We start from the raw sequence: 16,437 nt of genomic DNA, 5'->3' as shown, positions 1-16,437 counted from the left end.
GCTCTATTATAAAAAAATAAAACAAAGGTTTTGGCTCAAGCTGCATTGTACAGGGTGATTGAAAAGTAACTCCCTATTTTAAACTATTTTAATTTCAGAATCGCCCTAAGATTATGGTATGGTGTGGAATGACTTCAGATAGGATTGGGGGTCCTTTTATCTTTCATGATACCATGAATGCCAAAAGGTATCTCACTATGCTGCAAAATGAAATCTGGCCAGTTGTCAATACCTGGGAGAATATTGAAGACTTGATTTTTATGCAAGATGGTGCTCCTCCTCATTTTGCTATTATTGTTTGTGAATTGCTGAATGAACATTTTCCTGGTAGATGGTTGGGGCAACGTGGTCCGCATGAGTGGCCGGCCAGAAGCCCTGATTTAACACCCTGCGACTTTTTTCTTTGGGGTTGGTTGAAGGAACAAGTTTACTCTACGAACCCAAAGACTTTGGAAGAACTTGAAGGGCGGCTGAATGATTATTTTCCTGGGAGATGGTTGGGTCAACGTGGTCCGCATGAGTGGCCGGCCAGAAGCCCTGATTTAACACCCTGCGACTTTTTTCTTTGGGGTTGGTTGAAGGAACAAGTTTACTCTATGAAACCAAAGACTTTAGAAGAACTTGAAGGATGACTACGAGAAGTCATTTCTGCCATACCGCAAGAGTTCCTGCGAAGATCAGTTGATGCGATTCCCGAGTGGCTTCAGAAGCTGTAGGCGAATGCTGGTGCACATATCGAACTTTAAATACAACTCCATGTTATGTGTGTTCTTCTCATATTCATTTTTTGTAAAAATAATGATTAAAAAATAAATTATAAGATTTTTAAAATGAGTTACTTTTCAATCACCCTGTATATTGTCAAACAGTGTTGGGGCATTTGTTATCAGTTGTACTTGTAACCAGTTTCTGCTTCCACAGCATTTATATTACCTTGTAACTTGAGTTCTTGTTCCAAAATCAAGGGATCTCATGGACTGCAGCACTTCAATACAACCCATGTACTGCAAAACAAGATCAGAGATTTGGTCCGTATAAAACAATGTATATTTGGTATATAAACGCATTGTTACATACATTACCATACACATTTATCAATACTATCATCTTGTAACTTTTTCTTTTTTCTTTTTTTTTTTTTTATAATTGAACTAGATGGATGTTTGTCTTTTTTGACCAGACTAACAATGTAACTATGTTTTCCATGTTTGTAGTTACATAACTAAAGCTACAGTATTGGGAGGTATACATACCATGGGCCTATTTGTTATTGGAATTTGCGTCTTTTGATCAGTTCCTGGCTGGCTCTCCTCCTTCAATGGCCCATTCCCAAATAGGGACTATGCTTCTGCGACAGTTAAAGTGTTACTAAACCCACAACAGTAAAATCAGTCTGTATATGCAGTAAAAACGCTTGTTAAACTCCCTATGGAACCTAAGGGGTTAATAATCCTCAATGTGAAAAAGGCTGTTTGATCCTGTTGTCTCTGATCCTCCCCTTCTTGTACTGTCCCCAGTCCATCCGCTGATAGTACAGCACTCTAGGACTCTGCACATGCTCAGTTTAGTGTGTATTGCTAGAGAGTTTCTTATTTTTCTTTGGGAGGGTGCATGTGATCAGCACAGGGCCAATCAGCACTGCCCAGACAGAGGGTCTGGGGTTATGCAGCCTAATAGGACAGTCAGAGCAGAATGAAATCTCCTCCTACAAGATTAACCAGTGCTCAGCCGGACACTGATAGAAGTCACAAGACTGCTCTATACTGCTGATGAGAAAAGGTATTTAGCAGTTTATATTTATTAAAATAATTGCATTTTTGCATGTTCTGTGTACTGTGGGGGACCAGAGATAGTGAATGCAGGGTCCTGGGTTTAGTATCACTTTAAGTTATTAAAGGATTGGCTAGTGCCTACTAAATATTTAGGCTGGGTATTTGAATTCTCCTGCCCTAAGCCCTAGAAACTTCTTCTAGAGGCAGGCAGAAGTAATCAAACTCCCAGCCTGGCTTAGATACCTGAATTTGTCTTTGATCAGTTCCTCGGCTTGTGATCCTGCTACACAATGTACTGTAGCATCACAACTCATAAAAAACCTATGGTATTGGGTTTAAAAGGAAATTGAGACATAATCTGTGCAATCCTCATCACTACTTGTGATCCAGCTATGCCCCCCCCCGTTTCCTGCAGCAAAGCAACAGATCATTGTAATAGTAATCTATTACTTGCTGATAACAATGAGTAATAAATCACATTTATAACTCATCTGCTGCTGCAGAGGTGCATGGTAGGGCTTTTTTATATCTCACTGAGATTAGCCTGATCCAAATACCCGCATGAAGAAAAAAAAAGACAAATACTAAAAAAGGTTTAAAAATGATAAACAGACTACAAAAGTCAAAATAGATGTAGGTTTTTGAGTAATGGTAAGCTAAAAGATATTCTCAAACAATCCTGGGTCAATTTTCTACCCACTAGGATAATGATATTTTGTGCATTTAAAGTATGATACCTAGCAATGAATTTGTCCTTTACAAAAAAGACTTTTTTTTCCACAAAATTCCACAATTTTCTCTATAAAAGTGTATTTTTCATTCCCTTTTGTCAGCAAGATCGTTCCGTGCATAACTTAGTGTACTACAACTTCAAAGGCCTGACACCTAGTCCGCTTTCTCCATAAACCTTTGATCCAGACAGTAAACATAGGACAAAGATGTATTATAAAGGCTTCATCTCACATGGAAATCACAAGGGGGTTTTCGAAATCTAAAGCAAAACCAAACTTGCAGCAAAAACAATACTGTACTGTGCAAACTGACGTCCTAGTCTTCCTGTGTTCCCAGCATGTTGTTGGCTCTAACTTTGAATTCATCATCTTATTTCCCTGCTGCCATACCCTAGGTTAGGGGCATCCAAAGTACAGCCCGGGGATGAAACACGTCCCACTTATTCTGCCTACAGCTGATGTGCACAGTGTCTGCTCTGAATGCAATCCCTATGTAACCGGGACTCTGATGCAAACGGGGATTGTAATGTTAGTATAGCACTACCCTCTTAAGAGTTGCTGAAGATTTGGGTCCCCCTATGGTCCTGTACAGCCAGGCAACACACATTTTGCATTCCAGAGACAGTAAACAGTCCTTGAGCTTGTTTAGAGGAAATAAACTTGGATGGGGTTGAGGGATGCATGGGATGCCCAAAAAACAGTAAACTGAGGACAACTTCCTAGCAACTATGTACAAATCTTCACACAGTAAAACTCTTCTTACAAAGCTCTCCAGCCTCCCCTGGTATACCAACCCAGACCCCAGATAAATCCTCTTCTTTACTCAGTTGTCTGAAGGAATCCCTGGGCAGTCCGGACAGGGATAATATGGGCATTCAATAGGGTAGTCCAGGCAAGGGGGAATATGGGCATTCAATGGGGTAGTCCAGGCAAGGGGGAATATGGGCATTCAATGGGGTAGTCCAGGCAAGGGGGAATATGGGCGTTCAATGGGGCAGTCCAGGTAAGGGAAATATGGGCGTACAATGGGTCAGTCCAGGCAGGGGTGATATGGGCACACGCTAAGGCAGTCCGGGCAAGGGCAATGGGGCGCACAATAAGGACAGTTCCACACTCCGCCACATGCGGCTTGTAGGGGCACTCACGGCAGGTAGTTTCCAGGAGCAACCAGCTGACAATGTGCAGGAACACTCACGGTTTCAGGGGCGGCAGCAGCCAGTAGACAAGGACCCTCACAGCGATCAGCTTTCCAGGGACAACAGCGATCAGCAGACAGGGACCCTCACAGCAATCAGCTTTCCAGGGACAACCAGCGATCATCAGACAGGGTCAGCTTTCCAGGGACAACAGCAATCAGCAGACAGGGACCCTCACAGCAATCAGCTTCCCAGGGACAACAGCGATCAGCGGAAAGGGACCCTCACAGCAATCAGCCTTCCAGGGACAGCAGCGATCAGCAGACAGGGACCCTCACAGCAATCAGCTTTCCAGGGACAACCAGCGATCATCAGACAGGGTCAGCTTTCCAGGGACAACAGCGATCAGCAGACAGGGACCCTCACAGCAATCAGCTTTCCAGGGTCAACCAGCGATCAGCAGACAGGGACAGCTTTCCAGGGACAACAGCAGACTTACAGGGATTCGGGGGGGGGGGGTCTTGGCTGTGGGGTCTGGCCTCAGCTCAGACCTCACACAGCGCTTCTCTCAAGAGCAGGGGATCAACGGGAGCCGGGTCCTACTCCGGTCTTCTTATCACTGGAGCAGGACGCTTCCTGGTTGCCCCGGCAACAGCCAGCCCTGCGTTGGGTTTCCGGGGCAATGAGGCCCGCCCCCTCACTCCAGCCACGCACAGGGAGTGCGGCCTTTGTCTCCGGCGGGCGCAGAGCGCGGGAAACCTCTGGGCCACGCTGCGCCCACCGGGACATGGAGGGGGGGGGCGCGCAGAGACACCCCGGTGGCCAGCACCTGAAGAATCCACTTGCTGGCACAGCAGGGTGTCAGACTCCTAAGCGGCATTGCCAAGGAGAGGTGCTAACCGCACCACAGGGGGCAGGTTCCTGGCGTCTTTGATGTGGGCTTGTTCCAGACGCAGGGACCTATAAGGGGAAGGGGGGGGGGAGGATGGAGAGCGAGGGGGAGCCGTGACAGGAGGGGGGAGGATGAAGCAGAGCGAAGGGGGACCATGACAAGAGGGAACTCTGATAGGGACTCTTATGCAAGGGGAGACTCTGATGTAAAGGAGACTTTGATGTAAGGGGTGACTGATGGGGACTTAGATTTGAAGGGGACTCTTATGAGAAAGGCGCAGACTGAACAAATTATTTGTTTACCCTTCATTAATAACTTGAGTTTATTTCTGAATTTCGTTGCTTTGTTTTACACTAGTTGTTTCCTTGATGTTCAGAAACAAATCATGCTGGTTACAAAAAAGCTACAGGTAAAACATTCATTTATTTAAAGCGGAGCTCCACCCAAAAGGGGAAGTTCTGCTTTAAGGACTGATCTCCCGATCCCCATTAAGGATTGGAACCTTTGGGGAGCGGGGGGGGGGTGCGATCGGAAGCGGAAGCTGTCCTTCTACCCTCCCTCCCCGTAATCTTCTGGGACACGTGACAGGTGTCAGAAGACTACGGGGCCATTCAGGAAGTGCAGCGCTTCTCACGCATGTGCAGTGGGCACACGGCTGTGAAGCCACAAGCTTTCACAGCCGGGTGCCCATACTGAAGATGTCGGCGCCAAGGAGAGAAGACAGCCGGTGAAAACAGCGGTGGTTAGGACACCGCTGGACAGAGGGACAGGTAAGTGGCTTTTTTAAAAAAGGTGTCCTCCCTCCCTGTAGTCTTTTGGGACACATCACAGGTCCCAGAAGACTACAGGACCATTCATGAAGCGCAGCGCTACTCGCACATACGCAGTGGGTACCTGGCTGTGAAGCATCAAGCTATCACAGCCGGGTACCCACACTGAAGATGCCGGCCTCCTGGAATACAGGACGGCCGGTGAAACGGGCTGCGGGGGACACACCAAGGGACAGGTAAGTGGCTGTTTTTTAAAAGTCAGCAGCTACAGTTTTTGTAGTTGCTGACTTTTATTTTTGGATAGGTTGACTGGAACTCCGCTTTAAATTGTATTCATTAATTTATAAAACTGATTTTTTTCAACTCGTTAATATTTGTAAAATTTATGGTGTGGCCCCATAAAAGATTGAAACCCCCTGCCCTAAGTTATGGACACCTAGACCCAGCCCTTCTCCCAAATGACATTAATCTAAAGCTGGCTCATACATTAGTAGTTTTTCCAGAGAGCTTTCCCGTTAAAAATCTCATCAGTACACTTGTTGCTGTGACAAATGTAATTTGAATGTACTTCAAAAAAACATTTGCTCTTAACCCCTAAATAACGAAGTTCCAAACAAATCTTAATGCCTGAAATCAGTTTTGGAGGAGCTTACATGGGACTTCTTTGTTTTGCTCCAGTGAATACATTGACCATGTTTAACCTCTTTTTACCTGTTTTTTTTTAACCTGTTTTTACAATGTTTACCGGAGGAAGCACATCACTATAACCACCACCCGAGATCTTTATGTGAGAGATGGAACTACCAATGCACACTATATGGGGGTGATTCCACAACATGTAAATAGTGATCTGGTGGAGTTAGTTAAGTGATGATACCCCTATTGGCACTGTACATCTTCATCAGCGGTATAGTTGTTTACACACTGAGATGGTTTATCCCCATTGGAAGTGCTGATGTCCTGGAGGTGATCCCCTATTGAGTCCATAGGAACCTGGTAGAGCAAGTTTACTTATACTCTAATTCATATGGAATAACTTCTATGATGCTATACCTACCCAGACGCAGATATACTGTAATTGACTTGCCTATACATAGAGACAACTGTCCATTATTGGAAGCACTGACGTTCTACAGATGGTGACACCAATTAAGTGTTGCAGACACTGCAGAGACCAGTCTAGCTGCAGGAGAAGTGGAGGATCAGGGAAGTAAATCTCCTTTTAAATAGAAAAATGATGGCGCTACATACGCTAGACTGTATTAGCTATGGGATGAAGAGGCAAATAAGCAGTCAATGCCAGGACAACGTTGTACTTACCGTAAAAAGCATAGCATAGGTAAGAGTCCAGCACCGACACGGTACGAAACAAAAATACAAATCTTTATTCTTGATCCATTGATACATAAAAAGAATCCATCCAATAAAAAGAGTGACGCATTTCAGCCCCACAAACTCTGGGCATTATTCATAAATCTCCTTTTATTGTCCCCCAGGATATAAATGAGCAATTAACCCTTGAGGTGTGGGTACAGTCCAACTGCAAGGCATACTTCTTTATTTGCCTAGAGTTAGGCCTTAACTCAGATTTACAAGGTACAAGCTCTTGCACAGTCATCCTGATCCTTGGCTTTATTATTTATTGAGTCACTGACCTAGAACAAGCATGCATTATAGGAGTTCTAAATGTCCAAACTTCACTGGCTGCATGCTTGTTCCAGGTCAGTAACTTACCAGGTAATGAATTGCTACCTTGGAGTCTGCGTCTATATAATTTGTAATGGCAGCTCCAGAATTTCTTTCTTCACTGATTCACATCAAGAAGAGCAGGATCTGCACACCCCTCTGCTATATAATTCTGTGTTATATATTTTACTCATAATGAACTCATTAAGACGCTAAATGTTTGCAGTGGCAGAAGCTGCAGCTTTGATCCTGTGTGACGCTGCCTGTTCTAGGAGTTGTATCCATAGCCCCATAGTGCTCATTACAGCAGAGCTCTTCATTAGGAATTCTCAGCGTGTTGCTGCAGGGATGCTCTTAGCCAGCACCTCTCCTCTGTCATTGATAAAATGAAATATTCAGTGGAGTAGGTGAGTCATGCACTGAGATCATATGATGATGAGTAAGTGTTCACTTGCCTCTGTGGCCTGTGCGTGGGAAGCTACTCTAAACTGAGAAAATCAATATCAGAATTACTCAGAAGAGAATGCAGGCCGACGTTATCTTTTATTTACAGATCGAGGGTTGTGCCTAGAATCTGAATATGGAACTTTTTATTCCTCGTTAAGCTGAACGAATGTCCAGTAGACTGGAGGTACTTCTAGAGTTCAATACACCTGCTAATTAAAACGCTCTAATTAGCTGTATAAATTAAATATAAATTAAAAGAAAAATTGTCCAATAGTAAAGTTGGGTGAAAAGGGATTAATGAAACAATAAATGCTTCCATCCAATCAGCCAATCCGTGCAGCGTTTAACCATGTAGACAAGGGTTCGGAGTAACGAGACACGCTATACACTGATCAAAAAAGTGAAAAGTACACTTTTTAATGAGAGTATAGCATTAAGTCAAATAAACTCCTGGCATATTGATCTGGTCAGGTAAGTAACAGAGAAGGTCATTAATCAGTTTCAGCTGCTTTGGTGTTAATGAAATTAACAACGGGTGCACTAGATGGGCAACAATGAAACAACCCCCCAAACAGGAATGGTTTTACAGGTGGAGGCCACTGACATTTCTTTCCGTACTTTTCTCACTGTTTTTCACTAGTTTTGCTTCTGTCTAGAGTCAATGTTACTACTGGTTAGTATGAGGCGATACCTGGACCCTACAGAGGTTGCACAGGCAGTCCAACTCCTCCAGGATGGTACATCAATACATGCCATTGCCAGAAGGTTTGCTGTGTCTCCCAACAAAGTCTCAAGAACATGGAGGAGATTCCAGGAGACAGGCAGTTCCTCTAGGAGAGCTGGACAGGGCTGTAGAAAGTCCTTAACCCATCAGCAGGACCAGTAGCAGCTCTTTTGTACAAGGAGGAACAGGATGAGCACTGCCAGAGCCCTACAAAATGACCTCGAGCAGGCCACTGTTGTGAATGTGTCTGACCAAACAATCAGAAACAGACTTCATGAGGGTGGCCTGAGGGCCCAATGTCCTCTAGTGGGCCCTGTGCTCACTGCCCGGCACCACAGAACTTAATTGGCATTTGCCATTGAACACCAGAATTGGCAGGTCCACCACTGGCACCCTGTGCTTTTATTGGATGAGAGCAGGTTCACCCTGAGCACATGTGACAGAGGTGAAAGGGTCCGGAGAAGCTGTGGAGAACGTTGTGCTGCCTGGAACATCGTTCAGCATGACCGTTTTGGTGGTGGGTCAGTGATGGTCTGGGGAGGCATATCCATGGAGGGACGCACAGACCTCTACAGGCTAGACAATAGCAACCTGACTGCCATTAGGTATCGGGATGAAATCCTTGGACCCATTGTCAGACCCTACGCTGGTGCAGTGGGTCCTGAGTTCCACCTGGTGCACTACAATGCCCAGCCTCATGTGGCGAGAGTATGCAGGCAGTTCCTGGAAGATGAAGGAACTGATAACATTGTATGGCATGGTATTGTATGATCTCGGTCCATCCGAGGATGCCAGGTTGCACCTCAAACTGTCCAGGAGTTCAGTGATATCCTGGTCTAGATCTGGGAGGAAATACCCCAGGACACCATCTGTTGTCTCATTAGGAGTATGCCCCGATGTTGTCAGGCATGCATACAAGCACGTGGGGGCCATACAAATATCTGAGTACCATTTTGAATTGCTGCAATGAAATTTCACCAAAATGGACTAGCCTGCTGCATAATTATTTCACTTTGATTTTCGGGGTGTCTTTGAATTCAGTCTTCTGAAGGGAGCTCTTTTTTCGTCCTCGCTCCAGACATTCATTGAAGAGATAGAAGTTGTGAAAGTGTGACCCCTGCTCAGGTTCAGCCTCTCCTGGGTGGGAGACCCCTTGTTTAGGTGCAAGGCTCCTATATGGTGGGTGCCCTGAGTGTTCGGGCAAGGGGGCTGTTAGGAGCATAAACTGCTCCAGATCCCGGTCATACCGGGTGTGACTTGCCATATGATTTGCCATGTCATGTATGTTTCATAGTTCGTAATTAAAGCAGTCATATCGATGTAATTCCGACTTGGTTGGCGTCGAACCGATTCTGAAAGTAGCACATGCACTACTTCAGGTGCGACTTGCATAGACATCTGTGTCTCGCAAGTTGCACCTGACATCTGACTTCACTAGAAGTCACACAATTTCAAAGTCGTATCGGTGTGACCGGGGACTAAAGCTTCGTTTTTTAAAAAAATACCAAACATATCCATACTTATCTGATCTGTGCACTGATTTTACAGAGTTTCCCCAATTCTTTTCTTTTCGGGTCCCTGCCGGCACCCCTCCCCTTCAAGCAGTGCCCCCAGGGAAAGCCACTCACCCTGGGGGGCATCACTGCGTGCTTGCCCATGAGTCGCTGCTCTATGCGTTTATAAGAAACATAGAGCCGCAACCTAGCCCCGCCCCATGCTCTCTCCTCATTGGTTTACTGTGATTGACAGTGATGGGAGCCCATTGGTTTCACCCAATGAGGAGGAAGAGTCCTCAGACAGAAGAGGCTGCCGAGAACGTCACTGTACCGGAGGGAGCTGCACACAGGAGGTTTTAACCTTCATGTATAGAAGACATGAAAGTAAAAAACCTTGAGCCTTTAGAACCACTTTAAGGCTATCCTTAGGCCTCACTCACACAGGCATACCCGTGTAAAGAGTGGACTTTGCCCGCATGGGATGCACGGATGTTTCATGTATCTACGTAATATTCGGTCCTAGTCATGTCTGTTGGGATGCTCTGACAGCATGGACATAGATGCTGGTCCCAATATGGCAGCCGTGTTGGTGTGTGTCCCCGAATGCACACAGTGGGAGTTATTTACTAAAACCAGAGAGTGCAAAATCTGCTGCAGCTCTGCACAAAAGCCAATCATCTTTCAGGTTTTATTGCCAAAGCCTAATTGAACAAGCTGAAGTTAGAAGCCAATTGGCTACCATGCACAGCTGCACCAGATTCTGAGTGCATTGGTTTTAGTAAATCTACCCCAGTGTGTGTTGGGGGGCACACACCTGCACGGCTGTCAAATTGGGGCCAGCAGCTGTGTTTATGCTGCTGCTGAATCCCATGAGACATGATGGAGACTGCCTCCATGCAGATGTGATGCATACTGTGCAGGCAAAGACAGCCCTTTGCACCGGTGTACAGATAAGTACTTTCATGAGGCCTTAAAGTATATATACATACAATATTGCCAAACGTATTGGGACAACCCTCCAAATCATTGGATTCAGGTGTATCACCTCCTTCGCCACAGGTGTATAAAATCAAGCACCTAGGCATGCAGACTGCTTCTACAAACATTTGTGGACAGAAGCCACATAAAGTGACAGAGAGGGGTCAGCGCATGCTGAAGTGCATAGTGTGCAGAAGTCGCCATCTGTCTGCAGAGTCAATAGCTAAAGACCTTCAAACTTCGTGTGGCCTGCAGACTAGCACAACAACAGTGTGTAGAGAGCTTCATGGAATGGGTTTCCATGGCTGAGCAGCTGCATCCAAGCCTTACATCACTGAGTGCAATGCAAGGCATAAGATGCAATGGTGTAAAGCACGCTGCCTCTGGACTCTAGAGCAGTGGAGATGTGTTCTCTGGAGTGATGACTCACACTTCTCTGGCAATCCGATGGTTGTGTCTGGGTTTGCCAGGAGAACGGTACTTGCCTGACTGAATTGTGCCTAGTGCAAAGTTTGGTGGAGGGGGGATTATGATGTTGGGTTGTTGTTCAGGGGTTGGGCATGGCCCCTTAGTTCCAGTGAAGGGAACTCTTAAGGCGTCACCATACCAAGACGTTTTGGACAATTTCATGCTCCCAACTTTGTAGGAAGACTTTGTAGCACACCAGTGCACAAAGCAAGGTCCATACAGACTTGGATGAGCGAGTTTGGGGTGGAGGAACTTGACTGACCTGCACTGACCTCAACCTGATAGAACATCTTTGGGATGAATTAGAGCGGAGACTGTGAGCCAGGCCTTCTCTTCCAACATCAGTGCCTGACCTCACAAATGCGCTTCTGGAAAAATGGTCAAACATTCCCATAAACACACTCCTAAACCTTGTGGGCAGCCTTCCCAGAAGAGTTGAAGCTGTTATAGCTGCAGAGTGTGGGCCAACTCAATATTGAACCCTATGGACTAAGACTGGGATGCCATTAAAGATCATGTGCATGTAAAGGAAGGCGTCCCAATACTCTTGACAATATAGTGTGTATGTGTGTGTATGTATATGTGTGTATATATATATATATATATATATATATGATCATCCAGTGGGGACACTAATTTCCTCTCATTTCATGTTATGGCTATTTATTATTTATTATGGGTACTTATATATAGCGCCATCAATTTATGCAGTGCTTTACATATATGTATATTGTACATTCACATCAGTCCCTAACCCTCAAGGGGCATACAAGCTAAGGTCCCTAACTTACATTCATACACATACTAGGGCCAATTTAGACAGGACCCAATTAACCTACCAGCATGTCTTTGGAGTGTGGAAAGATACCGGAGTACCCAGAGGAAACCCACGCAGGCACAGAGAGAACATGCAAACTCCAGGCAGGTGATGCCTTGGTTTGGATTAGAACCAACTGTAGCAATCATGCACACAGAGATGGACGCGGTCATCCATTTTGCTCCAAACCCCTCTATTTTGTATCTCTCTCTCCCAAATCAGATTCCTCCGATATCCCCCCTCCCTCTCTGTTGACATGTGGTCTGGATGATAACAGAGATCACAGGCAGCAAACTCATTGGGAGGGCGTCATGGTTATAAATCCCACAACTAGCTGGCACCCCTCTGTCTGCGAGACTCTTGCTGGAGAAGGGGTTGTAAAGCCATAAACTGAGCCCTCACTGAGCTTCAAAAGACATTCCAGGGAGTCGTAAAACAGACTTACATTTTAAAACCCAGTTTTCCATATAATTTTATATCTCCAAATAGGAAATAATTACACAAACACGGACCACATATTCGGATGGCTCACTTTAATACAAATCGCCTGGCATATTACACCCCCTATCTGATATATACAGGAGAGCAGAAAATTATATCTCCTTAACCATTCAAGCAGGTATGTCATATTTAATATCTAACCATTCAGCAGATGATTCTGGGTATTAATCTACTCATGGATAGAATGTTATATGTACCTAGGAAAAGTTATTGGCCATAATATAATTTGGGAAGGCTTTGGTCATAGCCTGAGCTCCCCGCCTACACAACCCCCGCCCCAAATGAGGCGATTGGTTCTCTGCTTCAAGGAGACACCCTGTGGAGTTCCTAGAAAAAGCTAAGCTGAGTTGAAGTTGAAGATTCTCCCTTTTAACATCGGAACTAACATTGGGAGATAAGGCATCCTTTTGGCTCATGAAATCTGATCTGCTTGAACCAGGACGTTTGGCAAGTACTTTGCCTCCCGAAATTTCTTTCTGTTATCTCTTTGCTGTGGTATTGCTCTCTGTATATTTATATATATTGGCTACATATTTTTCTGTTAATATTTTTATTGCACCCTTTTGATCTTTTAGTAATAAATCTTACTTTCTGAAAGTGTTGAACTGTTTCTAAAGCTCTTTAATGCAAACTAAGAATCCCTGCCTCTGAAAAGCGCTACTGTGTGCGTGTTTTAAACTTCGGTATATCTATGCCTGGTATACCGATACTTATGCAAACATCGTAGTGTTATTGCTGATATTGACGAGTTTCCTCTTTCTCTGTACGAAAAGGAGGTGGTGGCAGTGTGAAGGGTTAATTGCCTAATTAACCTGACCCAGTAACAATCGCTCTCAGGCTGCAGGTACACAGGTTGTGGTCCATTAGCTGGAAAATCTGTGTGCAGCCTGCAGCTGGGCATGGCATTGTTACGCACATGACAGAGCAATTTTAGATTGGCTAGTCTTTCAGTCACGAGTTTGGTGAGAAGGGCTGGGGTCTGACGCCGCGATTGTCACACCAACGACCCGTGTACTGCCAGGCAGAAGTGCTAACCATTTATGAGAGAAATCACCCCAAGGGACACAGATGGAAAAGCTGACAGGGGTTATAAGTGGTAGGGGTTCCCTACTCTATCCAAAATGAATAAAAGGTTTTGCCTTGAGTTCTACTTTAATAAAGGTGATTGGTGCCCCATTGAAAAGTCATCTTTGCAATAAACCGCTCATTATGGGACTCTTTGTATGTAGGTGCCCGAATCCAAGACTGTGGTACATACAGTATATAGATCAAGACAAAGGGTAAAGCCATATCCACTTGGGCGCTGAGGCCCATAGACCATGAATGGGCTATAAGTTTATTCAGTTTGAGCTGCCAGGTGTTGTGTGCAGACGGCCCATGTAATTGTATAGGGATGCAATGGCTGCACAAACAAAGCATGTTGTCCTAAATCTTGTCCTAAAAGGAAAGTGAAAAGATAGCGCTGGACCTGTAGGGTTATCTTACTAGTATTGTTATTACAAGGTATTGTTCCTACATCCACATTTGATCCAGAGAAAGGAAAAAACCCAGCAAAGCATGGTCCAATTTGCTCCTGCGGGGAAAAATTCCTTTCTGATCCCCCAAGAGGCAATAGGATATTCCCTGGATCAACTTTACCTATAAATTTTATATCCAGTTATATTCTGTGTATCTAGGAAAGAATCCAGGCCTTCTTTGAAGCAATCCACTGAGCTGGCCAGAACCAACTCGAGGGAGTCTATTGCACATTTTCACAGCTCTCACTGTGAAGAAACCTTTCCGTATTTGGAGATTAAATTTCTTTTTCTCCAGACGTAAAGAGTGCACCCTTGTCCTCTGTGATGACCTCAGGGTGAATAACTCTACACCGAGTTCACTATATGAACCACTGATGTATTTATACATGTTGATCATATCCCCCCTTAATCTCCTCTTCTCAAGAGAGAATAAATTCAGTTCCCCTAATCTTTCCTCATAGCTGAGCTCCTCCATGCCTCTTATCAGTTTGGTTGCCCTTCTCTGCACTTTCTCCAGTTCCCCAATGTTCTTTTTGTGAATTGGTGCCCAAAACTGAACTGCATATTCCAGATGAGGTGTTACTAATGATTTGTACCGGGGTAATATGATATCTCTCCCTCTGGAGTCTATACCTCTTTTAATACAAGAGAGGTCATATGAGATACAGGTTGATGGACTTGTCCAGCGTTGAGAAGAAGTCTTTTGCTCATCATAAGTCTTCAGTACAAGCTTGTATTACTCATGTACCATCATTAGATTACTATGAAAACAACGCCAGTGTATTTTCTAGCCCTGGATAATGAAATGGACAAAAGCAGCGACTGCACTAAGCTTTGTGTCTATGAAAGAAAATATCTTAATCACTGATGAGATTGAGGCATGCATGACTCACTCAATTTAATTCAACTTCCGACAAGGTCGGTCTGTTTTTATTTAATGGTAAAGATAAGTGCCAGAAAGATCTGGTATCCCTACAATGCACCAATGACTCATACTTGGGACGCACTGCAGATTGAAGCAGTTCTCTTCAATATTAAGACCACTGTAAAGTCCAGATGTGCCCCTACTATTTCAACACAACCCAGAGTTCACCAAAAGATAAAAAATATCCTTAGTTTGGACAATTTTTTATTAGCTCAAGAATGTTCTTGAATAATAAAGCTTAGCTAGCTTTAAGTTCCTCAATTTCTTCAGGAGTTCTTAAAGCAAGACTGTAAGGGCTCATTCAGACATGCGGCCGGAGACGGTAACAGCAAGTGATAGAGCCACGGTCTTACCGCTCTTCAACCAGCCAGGACATGCAGGGACATGCAGCCACTCAGGGCTGGTCATATGCCACAAAACAGACTTCTGTGTTAAAGAATATGTAAACCCAGCATTTGATAGTTCTGATATGTGCCTGCTGTACCATGTACTTGTATGAAAAAGTATCCTTTTCTCTTTGTATTGCTTCCTTTGTGTCAAATCCCTGGTGTTCCTCCCAGTCCCTCTCCTTTCTTATTAAAAATGGACCACACTATTAGAGCCTAGCATGGTCAGTTTTCTGGCTGTGCTGAGATATAATCCAGTGATCAGACTTAGTCCTCATGCACACGGGACATTTTTACAGCAGCTGTTTTTGGCTTTTGGTGTTTTTTTCTACAGCCAGTAAACCTCCCAACATGTTATCCTATGTGTCCATGCGCACACAAGCTGTAATTAACATTTTTTGGCAGGGGCATGTTTTGGCTGGAGAAAAAAAACAGAACTAGTGGGTTTCTAGAGGAGTTTTTTAGCTGTATAAACGCTCTAACGCTGAAAAACACACCAAAACACGGTAAAATGTGGTAAATCGCGGCAAACCAGAGTTTTTGGACTTTTTTTAACCCAGGGGTGGTCCAAAAAAACCCTCTAAAAATACACTAAAGAACACAAAAATGTGAAAAAACACCTCTAAACACTAATACAAAAATGCAAAAAAAAACGCTGAAGTTTTTAACGTGACTTTACACAGCTAATGTTACCAGCATTATTAAAACGCCCAGTGTGCATGGAGCCTTATGCTGACAAGCCCCCTCTGCACAGCCATTCACTGGGAAGATCAGTTTACAGCAGTTTCTCCCCCCTAAACTCCCTGTGCCGCTAAGAACAGAGGCAATGTGCTCAAAAAAGGGGAAATGTTAGTATCCAGTTATATTCTGTGTATCCAGGAAATAATCCAGGACTTTTTTAAAGCAATCCACTGAGCTGGCCAGAACCAACTCTTGAGGGAGTCTATACCACTTTTTCACAGCTCTCACTGTGAAGAACCTTTCCATGTTTGGAGATTAAATTTATTTTCCTCCAGACGTAAACAGTGCCCTCTTGTCCTCTTTGAGGACCTCAGGGTGAATAGCTCTACACAGAGTTCCAGTGAGTTTTGGTGCTTTCTGGTGCATTTGTTATGTGTTTTACCGCATTCCAGTACAGTTCTGTGCAGAAGAAATGGAGCCTGTTATTTTTTCTCTGCATCGGGAACATAC

The 16,437-nt window shown here is 44.4% G+C and overlaps 1 protein-coding gene and 1 long non-coding RNA gene across 2 annotated transcripts in view; one reads left to right on the top strand and one right to left on the bottom strand.

Annotated features, from left to right (window-relative positions):
• The window catches only part of LOC149468343 (uncharacterized), a 91,783-nt gene that overhangs the window by 39,790 nt on the left and 35,556 nt on the right, over window positions 1-16,437 (top strand). The gene's annotated exons all lie outside the window — the stretch shown is intronic.
• SHC4 (SHC adaptor protein 4) overlaps window positions 1-16,437 on the bottom strand; it is a 125,079-nt gene that overhangs the window by 74,475 nt on the left and 34,167 nt on the right. Inside the window, exon 2 of the mRNA XM_089670324.1 lies at window positions 934-1,004. Within this exon, the coding sequence (XP_089526450.1) occupies window positions 934-1,004 (71 nt within the window). The remainder of the gene's footprint in view (window positions 1-933; window positions 1,005-16,437) is intronic.

The sequence above is a fragment of the Staurois parvus genome, unplaced genomic scaffold (assembly GCF_062004578.1).
Source record: "Staurois parvus isolate SC_StPar_1 unplaced genomic scaffold, SC_StPar_1.0 ptg000089l, whole genome shotgun sequence".
NCBI lineage: Eukaryota > Metazoa > Chordata > Amphibia > Anura > Ranidae > Staurois > Staurois parvus.
This window is presented reverse-complemented; position numbering and strand designations above follow the sequence as displayed.